This window comes from Sciurus vulgaris, assembly GCF_902686455.1.
Source record: "Sciurus vulgaris genome assembly, chromosome: 2".
NCBI classification, from domain to species: Eukaryota; Metazoa; Chordata; class Mammalia; order Rodentia; family Sciuridae; genus Sciurus; species Sciurus vulgaris.
This window is the reverse complement of record NC_136462.1, coordinates 202678657-202696827: the sequence shown is the minus strand read 5'-3', so window position 1 is coordinate 202696827 and position 18171 is coordinate 202678657. Positions and strand designations below refer to the sequence as shown.

The window sequence follows — 18171 nt, the reverse complement described above, 5'->3', positions numbered from 1 at the left end:
CGCGCCCGCTCGCCGCCGCCGCGCCGCCCCCCGCGCCCCGCGCCGGTGGTTCCGCCCGCCGCGCCCCGCCCGCCGCCGCACGTCCGCCTGGCGCGGCGACGCGACGACGCCGGCAGCGTGGCGGGCGGGGCTGCGGCGGACGGCCGTGAGTGTGCGCTTTTGAGCGGCGGCGAGAGCTCCGCGCCCCGCCGGCATGAGCTACGATCGCGCCATCACCGTCTTCTCGCCCGACGGCCACCTCTTCCAAGTGGAGTACGCGCAGGAGGCCGTCAAGAAGGGCTCCACTGCGGTGAGCGCTGGGCCGGGCAGCGGCGGGCCGAGCGCCTCCTTGGAGGCGGGCAGCAGCGCGTCTGGGGCGGCGGGCCTGTAGACAGGGCAGGGGCAGCGAGGCTGGCGACCCGGGAGCGGAGAAGGGCCGCGGGCGCGCGCTTGTGCTCCCGTGCCGGGGAGACCTAGCGGCGCTTGGGCGTCGGCCGCGCTTTGGACCGTTCGATAGCTTGTGCGGTGGCCTTCTCCGGGTGCCGCGACGCGGGCTGCCGGGCCGCGCTCCGGGCTGGGGCCATCTTGGCCACCTTGGGGCGCCGGGAGCCGAGGCCACAGGTGCGCGGTTGGCAAGAGGGCTGGTGGCGTTCCCGCAGCCAGCAGTGGTGGGGACCGCCCCTGCGAGGTCCAGGTGGGCGTCCAGAACAAAGGGCGGCTCGGTGGCCTGTGCTGGTACCAGGCCGCTTCCGGGTCCAGCTGCGCCGTAGAAGGCGCACTCCGCCACGCTGAGTTCTCGTCCCAGCGCGGCGCTCTCGCCTCGCCAGGGCTCTTGTTCAGGGACTGAACTGTTCGACGCTGTTGGAAACGTCAAATTGTGACTCTTTGGAACACCTGCTAATGTTACTAGTCAAATCATAGGTCGGTTTTTCATGTGTCACCTGGTCTTTCCGAGGTTTGAGCGGACAGAGAAAGCAACACGCACAGTTCTGGAGTTTTGTTTCCATCTCCCGAGTCTTTAACCATTTTGAAATTAAAGCTTCAAATCTGTCCAGTGACCTAACAGTTCAAAGGACTGTGGTAGAGGAATGGACCAATGCCCACCAGGGGCCCCCAGTGCCTGCCCTGCGGGGCCAGCTGCAGCTTGCAAGCTTTTCTTGATGCTGCCTGATGCTGAGGGACATGTGAGGAAGCGCAGGAGAAACTGAAACACACTCCAGGCCTGGGGCCAGATGGATTGGCCAAGACTTTGCTGAGCTCCCCCCCCCCCCCCCCCCCCCCCGCCAAAAAAAAAAAAAGCATCTGGAGAGCTGAGGCCAGGGATGCTACTTCACTCTCCACAGCACTGTAGGACCCCACTTGCTGCAGGGTTCCCTCTACCAGACAGGACTTGTCCCAATGTTTCTGCACTTGTCTAGATTCAAGGGTCAACTTCAGGTGATTTCCCCTTTGTAATCCACATCCTCCTCCCCTCTGTTGTGCCAGCCATAAACAAGGAGCTGTTGACTTTTCAGTGGGTAGTTCCTCTGTTGCAAACCAGGCCTTTGCCCACCTGTGCATACTGGTGTGCTAATACAGGAGAGGACCTCAGTAGAATTACACAGGTAAGTCTCTGGCTTAGAGGTTTGGAAGGACTAATCCTTGAATTGATACTAAGCACACACATATTACTAGCTAGCTATAATGTGCCAAGAATGATACATCAGTATCTAAAAGGCACAGGTTGGGCACTTTCCACCAGGAGTGGGTGGTTAACCCCTTGTTTGCAGGGCCAGGTGCCCTGTGACAGGCAAGGAGAGGAAGGGGTGTAAGCATATACCTTCCTATGGGGCTGTCGCCCCAGTCTTTCTGGGGCCCACATTAGCATGAGCTCTCATGTTCTGTGCCTAGTAGGACTCACGTGGCTTGGGGATTTTTATTAAAGGTTGGTGTTCGAGGAAGGGACATTGTTGTTCTTGGTGTGGAAAAGAAATCAGTGGCCAAACTACAAGATGAAAGAACAGTACGCAAGATCTGTGCTTTGGATGACAATGTCTGCATGGCCTTTGCAGGTGAGTCCTGCCAGGGCCTTCTCTGGAGTTATGGTGTACAGCAGAGCTTTGGAGACTAGTTGGGTGGGCAGTTGAGAGACATGTAAACTAGGTTTATTGGTGGTCTCTGCTGGGGTGGGCACAAGTGGGCAAACAAATGCAAACACTGCCCAGGTAGGGCTGCGTTGTGCTGCTTCACCTCCAGTTACCTTCCTTGGCCAGTAACTAGGATCTGATCACCCCGCACCTGTGGCTGGGAGGACAGTGCCTTGCCATCACCAGCAGCCACATGAGTGACATTTGTGGCACACCAGCCAGTGCATTGCCATGGCCTTGATCCTGCCCTACTTTTGGAAGATCCAATCTAGGAAGATTGAAATTCTTGTAAACAGTGTGGGATTTTTGTGTTTCAGTACTGAGTTTCAAACCTTGGGCCTTGAGCATGCTAGGCAAGTGCTGTCACTGAGCTACATCCCCAGCCCTCGTCTTTAGGGTCTGATACGCACTATTTTTCTTTTACTTTCGGCAGGGGGCATATACCAGGGATTGAATCCAGGGGTACTTAGCCACAGTGCAACATCTGTATGTATATATATATATATATTGATAGGGAGGCCCTAAGCAACTTGGTGAAATCTCAAGTTGCTAAGGCTGACTTTGAAATTCTCCTGCCTCAGCCTCCCAAGTCGCTGGAGTATAGGTGTGCATCACGATGCCCAGCCTACACGATTTTTCATTATCCATTTTCTTAGGAGTTTCTGAGGGCTGATTAGTTCCACTGTCGGTCACTCAGAAATGCTATGCTGGGCTTCCAAGAACAGGTTTTGGAATTTGCCCTGAGGGTGAATGCTGTCTGCTTATGTGATTCTTATCCTTGGGTGGAGCTGAGTGGCAGCTCCAGCAGAAGCTTCTCTGCCTTTATCGTAGGCCTCACTGCAGATGCAAGGATAGTTATCAATAGGGCCCGGGTGGAGTGCCAGAGCCACCGGCTAACTGTGGAGGACCCTGTCACGGTGGAGTATATCACCCGCTACATCGCCAGTCTGAAGCAGGTGAGTGCTGCCCTGCTTGTGATGGAGCAGGCATGGTCTTGGAGTGTCCTATGGTGTTGCCTCCTGGACGTTTGCATTTGGTTCATGGCCTCATCTAAGTCTACCTGTATGTGTGTAACTTGAGACCTTTCCCATTTAGTGGCACTGAACCGTTGTGATTTTCTGCTGTGGGCAGTCTGGATTCGTGTTTCCAGAGAGAAATAATAGTTTTCATCTTGCCCTTTTGAACCACCAGTTACCAAGCAGTTGGAAGGGGGCTGAAAGCCCACCAACTCTGTGGTTCTCAAATGCCCATTAACCTTTGAAACCAGCATGTAATAAGAATGCTAGTCTGTCCGTCAAGATAATTTCCAGCACCCTCAGTAGTTCCAGTCCTGGGTGAGTCTGAGAATGAAAATGTAGAAGAAGGAGAGATGTTGAAAGCTGTTGGCTAATTTCTTTTATTATTTGAATGACAAATACCCTGAAGGTGGGCTTAATGACAAACATTTCATCCTTTCACTAAGCACAGTTGTTTTGGATGTCATATGAGTTTTCTCATGGTTAACAACAATGACTTCTTTTCCTGACAGCGTTATACACAGAGCAATGGGCGCAGGCCGTTTGGCATCTCTGCCCTCATTGTGGGTTTTGACTTTGATGGCACTCCCAGACTCTATCAGACCGACCCCTCAGGCACATACCATGCCTGGAAGGTGAGTCCAGAACAAGGTAAATGAAGGGGTTGAGCTCCTTGGGGAGGTATTGGGCCTCTTGCCAGGCAGTGCCTGCGTCAGTGAACAAGCAGCAGTGTAAGTTACCTTAGTCCAAAGTGAACAGTCTGTTCCATGACACTTCACTAATGTGAAAGCAAAAAATTCATTCAGTATCAAAGGACACCAAGATTCAAGGATATGTGCATAAATTGATAATGAAGTGGAATATAATCCCATTCACAGCATTACCAGTCTCTTAATAATTAAATAAAAATGTAATCCCATTTGTAATAAGAATTAGCACCACTTCTAAATGACACACACACACAGAGCTATTGGGCAGGCCCCATGTCAAGGGCTGGCACTACTGTGCATGGCTACAGAGCAAACGGCACAGCTCTGGGAGAAGACAGAGGTAGCTCTGGTTTGCTGTGCCTTGTAAGCCCACACTTGCTTGTCTGTTTCAGGCCAATGCCATAGGCCGGGGTGCCAAGTCAGTGCGAGAGTTCCTGGAGAAGAACTATACTGAAGAAGCCATTGAGACAGACGACCTGACCATCAAGCTGGTGATCAAGGCCCTCCTGGAAGTAAGTGCATGCAGTCGGGGCAAGATGGAGAAGGGGCATGTGTGACAGCAGCCCATGGAGGGCAGGAGGCAAGCGTGCACCAGCAGTGCTGGGTGGGTGGGAATTGTCCACCTGCCATACACCACGAGTCTTGGGGAAGTGACTACAGCCGGGGTAGTGGCAGCTCCCCCAGGGGTACACAGCATGAGAAGGATGAAGACAGGAGCGTAGTCATCAGGCTGTGGGCTCTGTGCTGCACGTCACTTGGCCTCTCAAAGACTTGGGTTGCTAAGTCAGGGAATTAAGAAGTCCAGAGCTAGTGGCTGGAGGCTTTGAGGTCACAGGCTCTATCAAGACTTTTGAAGTGCAAACAGGTCAAGCCAGGAGTGTGGGGTATTGGGCTTCCCATTGGTCACTGCCCATCCAGGGAGGGCTGCCAGGACAGCCACCGTGTTCATTAAGGACAAAGACACACCCATACTTAAGGTCCTCACAAGAACAGGTTTGATCTTGAGGGCAGAGGTGTCTTAACATTCCTATCTTTCCCTTCAAGGTGGTCCAGTCAGGTGGCAAAAACATTGAACTTGCTGTCATGAGGCGAGATCAGCCCCTCAAGGTAATCCATGAGTTGCTATCTTTATCTGACCTATGAAGTTTTCTTAGCCACATGGTCTGGGCTGGAATCTGGAGACCCATGGTACAGACCCTCTCCCAGTGCTAAATCACAGAAGGACCCTATGGCATTTCCTTCTGGAGGGTCACTTCCTTGTGAGGCCATCATGCTGTGGCCTCAGCTGCCTCGGTGCCTAAGGCTCTACAGTCTGAATACCTTTCCACTTGCTTCTGTGGTTCCAGATGGTGCTCACATGTTCTCTTGGTGCACTGGGGTTGTCAAGCGCAACTTTGATTTTAACACCTCAGGCAAATGTGACCCTGTTTCCTTGAAGCCTTTTCCCAACAGGGCTGTGGAACAGCTACAGCACAAACCCAGGCTGCTCTACCAGAAGGGGCTAGCGCTTTGCACCTTTACACCTTGGGGGGCAAACATGTTTCTGAGGTTTTTGAAATTTCTATGTTGTAGATTCTAAATCCTGAAGAAATTGAGAAATACGTTGCTGAAATTGAAAAAGAAAAAGAAGAAAATGAAAAGAAGAAACAAAAGAAAGCATCGTGATGAAGAGACTCCCTTGCTTAGAACAGCTTTTAAACTTGGTCACAGATGAGTCTGTGTGGGGCTTTTCCATCCATCCACCTGTCTGGGATGTCAGTACCCAATAAACTTCCATATTTTTTAGCCTTTGCTTGTGAAGAGAGCCTGTATTTTTAGGTGTGAGCATAGTAGCGCTTTAAGAAGATGGACCTTTCTCCCTGGGTTTGGGAATCTGTATGTTTGCTTTCATGCACTTTCCTTTCTGTCGCTTGTTGCCAGGCAGGCAAGCCAGGGTTCTCCTTCAGGGGTTCAACACAACTTTCCATTTCCTTCCAGCTTTGAGGACACAAGCCACACAGCACTGAGAGTCTGACTGCATTTTGCAGAGTTGCTAGATATTTCTGCTTTTAATGGATTTCCATTTGTCTCCTCTTTTCTACCTAGCTGTTTCCCACTTGCTTTTTAGCCAGAAAGAGAACCCCTCTGGCCTTTGGGTCCTGGGCTGCTCCTTGCACACACCACCACCTCCCTCAGCCTACAGCTCCCCGCCCTGGTTCTCATCTTGCAGTGTATGCTGTCCTCTAGAAACCTCTAGAATACACAGAATCAAGATACAATTTAAGCTCAGCATTAAAAAATGTAATTGTCAAAATGACTGTCAGCTGGATTAATAGTAAGGCTAGTCCCAGGTGGTAAGCAGACTTTAGATTCACCAGCAGTGCAGTCCAGCTGCTGAGCTGCACAGGTCAAAATCAGGGCTATGACCCTCTGCATCTACTGTACACAATGAAAAGATTTAATTTATTTTAAACTGGTCAAGGCCACTGGGTTTCTCCCCTCTGCTGCCACCACCAAAACAGAAGGCTGCCTGCTGCCAGTTCATGCTCTAGAGCCTGACCAAAGCATGGACAGATGCCACAGAGAAAGCCAATTCAGCTGTGCCTTCTAGTCCCTCGAGCACCGCTTTTAAAGTCTCTTGGAAACCCCCTGTAGTGAGGAAAGTAGGCTGCTTTCAGCCTAAACTAGTTGGTACCCTGATTCTAGACAGCAGGGCCACTCGTCCCAGAAAGGCAGCCAACACAAGAACCCAGGCCCATCTCACTGCACTTCAGCAGGGTCACACCTTCCTCAAGCAGCACGTGAAACCAATTCCCCCCAAATCCTACCGCCCCAAGTGTACACTAAGCCTGGGCCCTGGGCATGCTGCAGAGGTTGTCAGCAGAGAAGAAAGTCTTAAAGGTTCGCATATTTATTTATAATTACAATTTACATTTCCCCAACAAAGCAGTGCCAATGCTATGTTCTACTTCTCAGCCATGAAGTCCTACAAAAATAAACCCAAGCATTTACAGTGACTTAATCAATACAGAACTAAAGCCTTCATAGCTATTTAAAGGAGTTTAGTTACCAAGGTGCTTATTTTCAACAAAATGCCCTGTCAATCAGAAGGACGCATGCTTACACTGGAGGTCTGACCCACCTTACTCATGCAACAAATTTATGTTCCCCACCCTCCCTCCACCCACCTTTAAAACAAACACAAGAACTATTTACAATCAGAGGAAAAAAGGTCAACTGACCTTGCCCCCCCCCCAAAAAAAAAAAAAAAAAAAAAAAGACTGGCTCATTTCCAAGTGGATGAGAAGAGTCCAACACTGACTGACCTGGGTCAGAGGCTGGTAAGGACAGGACAGGAGGGTCAGGGAGACTATGGGTGTTCCAGGGCTTCGACCCTCGGCCTCAGTGCCTGTGGAAGCCAGGCTCCATGCAACGCTGCACAGGTAACGTTCAGGGTCCCTTCCCACTACCACCAAGTCCACCACCCTCCCTCAGCCCCAACCCTGACAACATCACTCCAGTTTGTTATGCAACATGATCCACGGGACATCCCCTTTCCCTGCCTTTGACCCACCCACCCACATGTCTGACCCACCCTGTGCTGGCCCTGCCAGGCTCCTGAGACCCACCAATGACAGGGGGGGGGGGGGGGGGGGGGCGGGGGTGCCAGGCCAGCAGCACCAGGGGCCAGATGGGTTACAGAAATGCACTTGGCCATATGTGCCAAATGAGATTTGGTTCTACAGTCAAAGCTGTCATAAAAAAAGATATAGTCACAAAGTGAAGATCAAACCTTCGCTATAGAAAATGCCAAAACCTTAGAATTAGGCTATGCACAAACAAAAAGGAAACGTAGGTCAAGACACCTCAAAGAGGTTACCCATGAATACTTCCCAAAAAACAAGTGGTTTTAACTCAGACCATGTCTAAGTTCAGTTAAGTCCAAAACGTAAGTAGCAGTATGGGAATTTTCCAAACTCAGTAAACAGGACCCACTTCTCCCCTGTTAAGTGCAGAGCATTTCTGTGTGTCCTTATATACACAGCATCACTTCTGTGCTCTTCAGCAGGAGCCTGGAAAAGAGGACAGGAAGTGAGCACATCCACACCTGTTGTCACACAGCTGCCCAGTATCACCAGGCATTGCTGCCTGACAAGGAACGGAATGGGACCAATGAAGCCCTATTCCCTCTCAGGCTGCCCACTTTCCCATCAGGGCCCACAATGAGTATCACATTAGGGACTTGGAGACAGTGAGTGGCAGGAAGCCCTGGTTCCTCCATGTCCCACCTTGCTGGGGTAGGTCAGCACCGGTTATCACACAGGGATGCGTGTCCAGACCCAAGGGTACACACAGTCACTGGGGCCTTACTAAGGGGCTCTGACTCAGTGCAGGGCGAGGCTGGACTGGGCCATCCCACTGGAGCCCAGCAGCAAGCGCACAGCCCACCAGATTCCACCATGGTCCTCGCCCTCCCACGCCCATAATCTCACCTGGATGAAGTAGGCAGAGGCCTGGGTGTGACAGACCTGGGTTAGACCTAACTGTTTCTAGGAGCTCCCTAGGTGATTCTGAGGTGGAGGCCACATTGAGGGGCCTCAACACCTTCAGGTTGCTCTTCTTGTGGGAAGACAAAGCCAATCTACTCCAGTGCCTCTGCTCTGACTAGGTACACCTGTCCCAGTGCCTCCCACCAAAGGATCCAGAAGGTTCCCACACTCACTCAGGCTGCATCCTCACACCCTGCCAGTCCCAGCTCTGTGGGAAGTTGGGTTGCGCCGGGTTGTCCCATTGCCCCTTCCTCCACGGAACCCACCACGGGAACTACGACCACGGAGGAACCTCCCTGACACGCCAAAGGTCTCTGTGTTGAGCTTCCTCTCTTCTGCCCATGTTGTACGCCTAGAACTGGACCAAAGATGAGATGTGTGAAATTCTGATTACGGCAGGTAACAACCTGAGCTTCATCCTTGTAACAGCCCAGGGAAGAATGAGCTGTTGCTGCAGCCATTATAGAGGTGGAGGGGAATGGGTTAGAGGCCTGGAGTCCAAGACTAGGGGGTTCCCAGTCACCTTCCTGCACACTGGGCTGCTCAAAAAGTACCTTTCATCACCAAGGTCAAGCAGGTGACACCAGTGGGTGACAAAGGAAGCCTTCTCCCCACTGATTACTGGGCAGGAAGAGAAGGTAGGGAGCCCAGGCCCCATGCAAACCTCAGACCAGAGCAGGATACAGACTGCCCAATTCGGGTTTCTACTAGAAGGGGGCTGGGTAAGGAAGGGCAGGGCTGGAACAAACAATGGTGTGTGTGCTCCTGGGGATGGCGGAGATGGCATCACAGCACTTACACTCTGTGCTACCCAAACATTTGGGAGCACAACTCCTATGTTCAACCATGTGCCCAGTGCACCCAAAGTGTTCACAGGTAGCCACCCAGTTCCTGCCCTTCAGCCCAGAAGTCTGCTGCATCCACAGGCTTCTTGGTTGAAGAGGACTCTGTTCTTCACATGCCCAGGTCAGGACATGTGGGAGTCATTCTGGACTCCCAACGCCCTGTCAGTGTCACCCTCAAAACACACGGCATCCAGCTTCCCTCATCACACAGCCTGGAACTCCAAGAACCTGCACTGCTGAGCCAGCTTCCGTCTATCCACCCTCATGGTGGCCCACCCTGGGCCACTCTCCTCAACATGCTATAGTGTCACTCTTAGAAGATTGCCCACAGGCTCAGAATAAAGCCAACATCATTTCTGTGACCTGCAACACCCTATTGAACTCCTCCCACCCCTTCCAATCCAGTCCCATACACAGACCTTGGCCCTGACTGAAAAAGCCCTGTCACTCACCCACGTGGCTACCCTAGACCTGGCCCTGCCCACCCTCCACTCTGGGCTCCCACATGTCCTCTGCTTATGTTTTGTTCATTTCCACTTGCATGTTCCCCCAGTGGAGCTGTGAGCATGTGCCAGGGCCACTCAACTTTGCCTGCTGCCGCTCTTCAATGCCTGGTAGCATTCCTGGTGCTCAACCTGCAGAACACATGGGTCTGGGTTTCCACACTATGCCCACTTCTACTTCCTGCACAGTCCAGAACATTCACATAAGGTACTAAAAATGACAGTACATGTAAAACATGGTCACTGGTGGCCAACACCAAGGCAAAGAACATCAGAGAACACTAGCCAGGCCACTGGGACCAGCAGTCAGCTAGGCAAGCACAAGCACTGCATGTGGACAGGGAACCTAGTGCATGGGGGCCTGACCTCAGCAAATCCCCCTGTGGCTGGATGACTGCCAGAGCTTTCTGCACCACATCCTGGGTGGCCAAGAGACAAAACTGGAGACTAATACCTACTACACAGAAATGTAAGCTCCTAAGGCATGTGCTCTGAACTTAAGGCTGCAGGTTAGGTCTTCAAGTGAAGACTGCTGAGTCCTGTGCCTCTGGGACGTGCATGCAGTGATGACTTTCTCTACCAGTCCACTGAGGTCTCACCTGGTCTTGAGTTCAGAGGAGATGTTGTCAAAGAATGACTTGGATTTATCGTAGTAGCAGTTAGGCCCCAGGAGGTCTTCCTCAGCAGGAGTTTCATCACTCTGAGTCACCACGGCTGGGTCCTTCTCTTCCCCCTTCTCAGCTTTGTCCTCTACAAAGAGAAGAAGAGCACACAAAGGTGCAGAACTAAACACCACACAACCCCCTCCAGGGTGCTCCCTCTCTAGGGGTCCATTCAGCAGCCCAGACAGTGTGTCTAACTGTGTCATGCTCAGCACAGATCTCTTCTCACCGACCGTCAGAACAACTGCTTCACAGCCCATCCCAAACACTTGCTCATCTCATTAGCTCTTCAGTTAATTCCAATTTCCAGAGTGGTCAGCACCCCAGTTGGCTTCCCAGGTCACCCCAGTCATCTTTTCATAGCACACTCTTGGGATATTTCTGGGGAATGGCAAATTTCATTAAAATCAGACCTTTAAAATTCAGCTTCTTCTTGAATTCTTTGTCAAGCTCCTCTCGGTTGAACTGAGCATTTGCACTCTCAAAATCAAAGTCACCTTCAAACTTGATTGTGTTCTCCTTGACATTAGCTGGACGGTTTTGCCCTCTGGAGCGATTCCTTGTTCGCCGGTTGCCTACAAGGGAGGAGGACAGCAATGGCTGCAGTAAACCACCAACCCGACATGTCCAGCAGGACTTCAATTGCAGCTTCCAAGCACAAGCAGACAAGGAAGAGGGGCAGCATCCGTGAGGACAAGCAAAACGTGGCCAGTTGCTTGTGGGTCCCGAACTTGGGCGGCCACAGGTGTTACCTGACCGCCTCCTTTGAGGTCTTCTGTTTTCATCATTCACCTGCCCTTGAGTGTGCACAGCTGCCGGTGGGACTACATCTGAGGCGCAAAGGGAAGAGAAAGGCGAAGCTCCTGCAGAAGCCAGAACCCAGCCACCAAGCAGGGCACCACCACTGCCTGGGGCCCCATGGGAGGAAGTCTGCCACATGGGCCCATCCAAAAGCACGTGGGGCTTAGGATGGGGGAGGGGTTTAATGATTCAAAAAACAACCCAGTAAGTAGTAAGCCACTTTGAACAAAGCAAACTGTAGGGGAAGAAGAGCTCAAGTACCACCAGTGGTCTTGCTGCTTGGCTGGGCCTGGCGGCTGTTGAGCTGCATCCCTGCAGTGCCCTTGCCAGGTAACAGCTTCTTGGCATTCAGGTTATCGACAGAGCCAGTCTGGACAGCCTGCTCCACCATGGGGCTCTTGCCAACAGGGGCAGAAGGAAAGCCGGCTCCTGAGATGAGGAGAGGAGGAAGGTTTACAAACAGAGAAATAAGCCTTATGCCTCCAGTCACTTCTTTTCTGGATGACAATCAGGCAGGAGAGGGCAACTGCTCAGAGAGGGTCCAAACCCTCCCCCAGACTGGGCTGCTCCTTTAGGAACAGCTTTCTAGAACCACATAAGCTCTAACCCCAAAGGGACTCAACAGCCCTGAGATGTTGAATTTCAGGACTTAACCATTTGTTTCATTCCATTTCATGCCGGAGTAGAATCAGTCCAGCCTGGGGTCTTCTAGCAAGTGCAGTGGTCAGACTTCAAAGTTAAGTTCTAGAACACTGTCATTTTTGCTTACAAGATATTAAAAAAATAGGATGAAGTGGTAAGAGCTGACTACAGTAATTAGCCTGTAGCTTCACAGGAGTACAGGCTTCTCATAAAACAAAAAGGCTCTCTGGTGGCCTTGGTAAGGGCTATTCCTGGAGTACTGCCTAAGATGCACCTCAAAACCAAACGTTAGTGGTGATCCTGGTGCAGGGGACGTCACCTGAATCTGGTGGAGAGTACACAAAAGGCCACCCGCCTGAACTACCTCTTTCTACTCCTCTCCCAGGTTCTAGGATCTGTGGGCAGTGTTAAAGAGGGCACCTGGGGACTGAGAAGTGGACAATGATGAGACAGAAAAATAAGTCCTAACCATAGGGTAACCACTGTCAGAGGGGCAGCCCAACACAGATGAAGAATGGATATAGTGTGACTTGGCATACTGGACAGATATTTAGAAATCAGTGTAGAAAAAGTTCTTGCAGCCAATCAAGAGCAGCACTCACAGGGCAGGCATCCAGAAGGGTCCTCTCTGACAGGAACTAATCTGGACCACTTTCTCTGGCCTATCATCTCATGGGAATGGATGGGGCAAGATGTATTTGTTTTTTAGAAAATTGAACCAGTTAAAACAATCTATCTGCACTTTGGGTAGTTTTATGTAAATATTCCTAAGAAAAATCAAAGTATTTAGTGTAGTTTTTAAGTGGAAAAATATGATTGCTCTCAGACACAAGCAGGACTTAAAAGCAACAAATCTAACAGACTAACAGTCCTTGTGTGGCTGAACAAGAGCATAGGCAGTTTCTTGGACCATGTCTGGATGATGGTGCAGGGCTGAGCCTGTGGCAATGCACATGAAACATGGGTAAAACAGATGTGTAAGAAAACCATCAATGTGAAATTCAGAACTTTAGGTGAGAATGTCAGGGAAGTCGAAAAAATGCCATAGGGACTGCAGTCTCAGCAGACAGGTGGTGGATACCAGACTGACGAGTTGGCCTTTAGGACAATACTCTGCACCTGGCCATATGACTAGAGATCGTCACTGAGCTCCCATTCTGAACACCATGAAGGGTGACTTGTATTTGCATGTTGAGTGGCTGGGAGCTCCACTGTAGCAGTCCAGAACAGTATTATGTCTCGGCAAACCCCCAGGGAAGCAGCTTTGTATTCAAAGGAAGTTCCCCATGTACCCATCGTGGGCAGGTTGAAACAAACTTTAGACCCAGGCAGTGTGAACCAAGGGCTCCCTATCTGAAAATAGAAAATAAAAAAGGGCTGGGGACATGGCTCAGTGGAGCACCCCTGGGTTCAATCCCCAATACCAAAAACAAAACAAAACAAAACAAAACGTATAAAACTGGTAGTTACGAATCAGGCTCTGGGCTGAACCAAACAAACAGTATCATGATCCCTGGGCCTAGCAACTACAGCTCCTGTCATTCTGGCTCTCACTTTACCCCCTTGCACTCAGAACGGCCTGCAAGACAGCATGCAGTTAGTTCTCCAAACTGCTGTTACCCTTGGAAGTGAGCTGAGGTGGCTCTGAGGACATGTCAAGCTCTGAAACGGGCTGTGGAGATGGAGAAGAACTAGGGCTGGAAGCAGCGGCTGAGGCTGGAGGGCTTACCAACTTCTCTAAAGGAAGAGAAAGGAGAAAAGAGCAAAGAGAAAGCACACAAATAAGTCAGGACATACTTATCTTGTGTCTAGCAAGCTTGGAAAGAGTCAAGCAAACTCTCAGGACACTTTGCTCACACACACACACATTTAGAAACAGTGAGCTGGGCTGAGAGGTCACCCATCATACGAGGAACAGCAATCAAGACAAACAAGTAACCCACAGAATTGATCTGGGTGATGTTCCCTGACTCATGCTGGGGGTCCAAGTAAGGGTTGCCAATGCCATGTACTGAACATAGCTGCAGAGTTAGAGCCAGGCCAAGGTCAAGGACAAGACCAATCTCACTATCAATATGGAAAACAGACTCTTCACTCTGGGACTAGTCAACCTTGGTTAAAACCATTTTTGAGCAAGATCTTTAGAGTAGAATAACGAAAGGATTTAATAGGATACTATATTTACAGGCTTACGAATGTGCAAATAGCTAGAACTCATACGTAAGTACAGTGTCAGCATTTCTTCTTCCAGGCAGGTGTACCAGGACTTCCACTCAGATGCAGGCTGACATTTCAGATTAATTTTGATATGGTTCATTTAGTCCAAAACCCATACTGCTGATTCTCACTCAGCTGGACAGTTACTGGACACTAGTGAGCTGAAGCTGCACTGGACAGTTTACCCAATATGTGCTACGATAAACAGCCTAGGAGCTGAACAAGACAAGAGGACATGTCCCCACCCTCAGAGTCTGTCACTCTACTTCCTGGTGGTCAAAAGCAGGGGTAGTTGGGCGAACAGAAACTGTTACTCACCTAGACCTAAGGAAGCAGCATACTGCTGGCTGAGCAGGGAGCTGGCCGCCAGCTGGCCATAGGGTGGCATTCCTCTGAAGGGGCTGTAAGGCACATGCGGCTGGAAGGGCGAGGCGGAGGCAGAGCCCAGAGAAGACTAAACAACGAGACACACTGGTAAGAGCAGAGCAAGGCCATCCTGTTACCCTGCAAGTCTGCTCAGAGCACTTTCTCAGAAGGGATGTGCCAATTCTGTTGCCTGTTTGTACTGCCGACATGTTGAGTGGTCCTGGGAGTTTTCAGTATGGTCAAACCTTCCTTTTTTCAACCAGTTGCACCTGTCCACGTAACACTAACATAGTTTCTCTTAATTAAAACTTTCCAACAATTCCCCTCAACCACTGGTGGGGTCTAGCCTCCCTAACAGGGAAAAACACGACCCTCAATTCCAGACAGCCCTGCAGAGGTGCTTTGGTTTCCCAACATCTACCTCTGCTCTGGACCCCAAGCCTCAGGAAGGACCACTGCCAGTTTGAGGACTGACCTTTTCTGATGCCCTTCACCTTGGGCCCTGCTCAAACATACAGTCCTCTTTTTAAGTCCCAAGGACTTTCCCTCCAAACTTCAGAAGTGGTCCAAAGAGCTCCTCCAAGTGCTCCCAAAGCCAACCCCTGCCTTCTCCTACCTTCCAGGTGCACCCCCAACTCAGAACCTGGTACAGGAGCCAACAAATGTTTAAACTTACAAGTAAATATTAACCTGGAACTCCTGATAGTCCTGAGACACAACCTACAAGGCTGGTATGTGGCTTAAGACTTACAAATTTAGGGTTCCACTCTCTTCCCTGCCAAGTATCTCATGCCACTCAGGGCTTGATTACACTATGCCCAAGCACCCAGGTCCAAGCAAGAACCCAGAAGCAGCACCCCCCCTCACTTCACATCACACAACACACACAAAGTGAGTCCGAGGCCTCCTCCCCAAGGGATCATGCCACACAGAACACACTACCTACTATATGCTGCATGAATTAACACTTTTCACAGGAACATCAAACACCAGATGAAAATGAGACTACTTTTCATTGAAGAGTCATTCCTCAATTTGAGCACTCTAGCCAAACATAAAAAGTTCCAGGTGGAAGCCAGCTCCCTTAAAAACAGTGTCATACGGAAGCACAGTGACACACTTACCTGAACAATGGCAGGGTCCTGAGGGAGCGTGTGCTGAGCTTTTGGAGGTTCACACACCGTGATATCTTTGATGTCACTTCCCCGGAAAATGATATACTCATAAATTTCCTCTCTTGGTGGAGCAGGCCTATCTGTAGGACGATCTTCGGTGCCAAAGGATCTCACTTAAGGGTTGAAAAAAGGAAGGGTTGTCACCCTTTGCCAAGTCCATTTCGCTGATCCTTGGACACTACAGCTCTACAGTTCCTGGGCCTGCCAGAAGACAAGGGCCTCTGCCCTGAGCACCATCCCCAACACAACACCCAAATTTCCAATTCAACAGCTACTTAATACTCCCAAGAGGGACCCATTAGTGAAACTCCAAAAAGACAGCTGGTCAAAAATGACAAGGAAAATTCCAATAGGAAGTCTCACAAAAATCCACGTGCTCCAGTATAAACACACCAATACACAGACACACAGAGCTCTCTGCTTTGCAAAATCTTCCTGGTTCACATCTACCTTTGCAGATGAAACCATCAGCTGTTTTGTGCTCAAAGCCTCACCACACATTGCAGCTGTGGAGGTAGTTGTGTTAGGTCAGGACCCAGCCAATCGCCACCCTCACCCTTCTGCATACATCGAGTTGCGAAAGGAGTGTCATAGAAATAATAGGGAGAAAGAAGTCCTAGAACCTGAATCCCCAACGCCAGCTTCTGTGTCTAAGGAAATACTGAACCCGAGGGACCTCCTTGGGGTATGAAACCTCAACAAGCAAGGGTCCAGGAGCCCTATCACACTTCTACTCTGTAGGGCTCCAGGGCCAGGTTGGACTTGGCAACAGGCTCAATCTAAGGTCCAGACCTACTCTGGACCTCAGTTTCTACAACTAGGATCTTGTGTCAAAGTAAGTACATACGAAGAGTTCAAATGAACAAAAAGACTTGGAACACTGAGCTATTTCCTGCAGGGCTGCCATATGTGCCCAAGTTTGAGTACCAGGCTTCAAAAGAGACATGCCTAGGATTTGGGACAATTGCACCCTGAGTCATGGAGCTCCCTCTGACCTAGGCCAGCTTCAGACAGATCTCAGCACTTGGCACCCACAAAAACTGTCAGGGCCTAGCACCAGGCACAGCACACACCCAGGGCTGCTGCAGAGCTGGCGGTACTGGCTTTCCTCCAGGAGGCAGGGGAATCCACTCCCGTCCTCTGGAGGATGAAGACAAAGAGGCTCTGGACCCGCGCTGGCTGCACTGGTTTGTGGGTTCTGGGCCTCTCTAATCACACTTTGCCTGCGCCGGCTTGTGGGTTCTGGACCTCTCTAGTCACAAACAAGCGCCTTTAAGTCAGCCGGCACCCACAGGCGTCTGCCACAAAAGGGCAGCTCAGTTGGGCCCACGGTAAATCAGTCAGTCCAGGGCACCCTGTGCCAACGAATGCTCTACCTTGGCGGGAGGTTCCACAGGACCCGGTGGGCCCAGCTGGCTAACGGGTTCCAGGAGGACGCCCGGGTTCTCATCTTTTCACCCCGCCCCCACCCTGCCTCCTGGGGAGGCCGGGGAGACTCGGCCCCTGGTCCCTGCAGAACACCCCCGCAGGTGAAGAACCACAGCTGTTGGAGCCGCCCCTCCGGCAACACCTGCAAGATGGGCTGCGTGGAGAGGGCGGCGCCGCGAGAACCATTGTGCGGGCGGGAACCTGGTGAGGCCTGGAGGGGCGTCCCGGGGTGGAGAGGCTCCGGGCGCGAGGGGCGCCCGGGCTGGGGGCGCGGCTCGGGAGCGTCCCAGGAGGGAGGCTCCGCTCCGAGGGCGTGGGGTGAGGGCGGGGTCCGGCGCGGCGCGCGTCCCGGAGTGGGGAGGGGGCTCCGGTCGGGGGGGGCGTCCCGGGGTGGGGGCGGGGTCCGGGCGCGTCCCGCGGTGAAGACGGGGCTGCGGGCGCGGAGGACGCCCCGGGGTGGGGTTGGAGGCGGGGGTCCGAACGCCGGGCGCGTCTCGGGTGGAGACGGGGGTCCCGGCGCGGGGAGCGTCCCCGGGTGGGGGCAGGGCCCCGGGCGCGGGGCGGGCCCGGGGCTGTTGGCGGCGGTTGGGCGCGCGGGGGCGGGCCGCTACCTTTGGCGAGCGCCACGGTGGAGTTGTCGGTGTCGATGGTGTAGAGAATGCCCTCGTAGCGGATCTGCGCCTTGGAAATGAGGCTGATCTTGCTGCCCAGGTACGGGGTGCCCGAGGAGCCGCTCATGGCGGCGGCCGCCGGGCGCGGGGGACGAGCGCTGGGCCGCGCCGGGCCCCGCCCGCTCCGCCCCGCGCGGTCGCCGCGCCGCCCGCTCCTGCGCTGCTCCGCGCCGCCGGGGCGCCTCCCGCAGCGCCCGAGGGGCCTGCGGGCCGCGAGCGAGCGAGCTAGCGGAGCGGGGCGCGCCTCCGGGCTCTGAGGCGAGCGGGGGAGGAGCGACGCCGCAGCCACATCCGGGACCCCGCGCCGCCACGCGCCGCCCCTACACCCTGGCCGCCCATTGGCTCGCCGCACCCGCCGCCCTTTAAATATGTCCGCGCCGCCAGCCAGGGTGGGGGCGAAATCGCGCTCTGCGCCTGCGCAGTAGGGTGCCGCCGGCCGGGGGCGGGCCTTTTCTGTTGCCCGCGCCCCCAGCATACGGTTCCCGGCGGACTCCGCGCGCG

The 18171-nt window shown here is 52.5% G+C and overlaps 2 protein-coding genes across 5 annotated transcripts; one reads left to right on the top strand and one right to left on the bottom strand.

Moving 5' to 3' along the window:
- Positions 1-110: 110 nt before the first annotated feature.
- On the top strand, positions 111-5549 carry PSMA7 (proteasome 20S subunit alpha 7). The gene is made up of 7 exons (XM_079128844.1): positions 111-289; positions 1904-2030; positions 2937-3061; positions 3634-3756; positions 4224-4343; positions 4876-4938; positions 5404-5549. Exons 1-7 carry the CDS (start codon positions 194-196, stop codon positions 5494-5496), a joined length of 747 nt encoding a protein of 248 aa, XP_078984970.1. The 5' UTR covers positions 111-193; the 3' UTR covers positions 5497-5549.
- A 1156-nt stretch (positions 5550-6705) lies between these two features.
- Positions 6706-17952, bottom strand: LSM14B (LSM family member 14B). Of its 4 annotated transcripts, XM_079128836.1 has the most exons (10): positions 17611-17950; positions 15521-15684; positions 14349-14484; positions 13434-13550; positions 11433-11600; positions 11123-11200; positions 10784-10945; positions 10308-10458; positions 8534-8718; positions 6706-7883 (listed from the first exon to the last, which is right to left on the bottom strand). In XM_079128836.1, exons 1-9 carry the CDS (start codon positions 17735-17737, stop codon positions 8547-8549), a joined length of 1275 nt encoding a protein of 424 aa, XP_078984962.1. In that variant the 5' UTR covers positions 17738-17950; the 3' UTR covers positions 6706-7883; positions 8534-8546. The 4 variants fall into 4 exon arrangements, with proteins under 4 accessions (XP_078984962.1, XP_078984963.1, XP_078984964.1 ...); XM_079128837.1 differs by lacking the exon at positions 11123-11200 and having other exon boundaries at positions 17611-17952; XM_079128838.1 differs by lacking the exon at positions 13434-13550 and having other exon boundaries at positions 17611-17949.
- Positions 17953-18171: the final 219 nt, after the last annotated feature.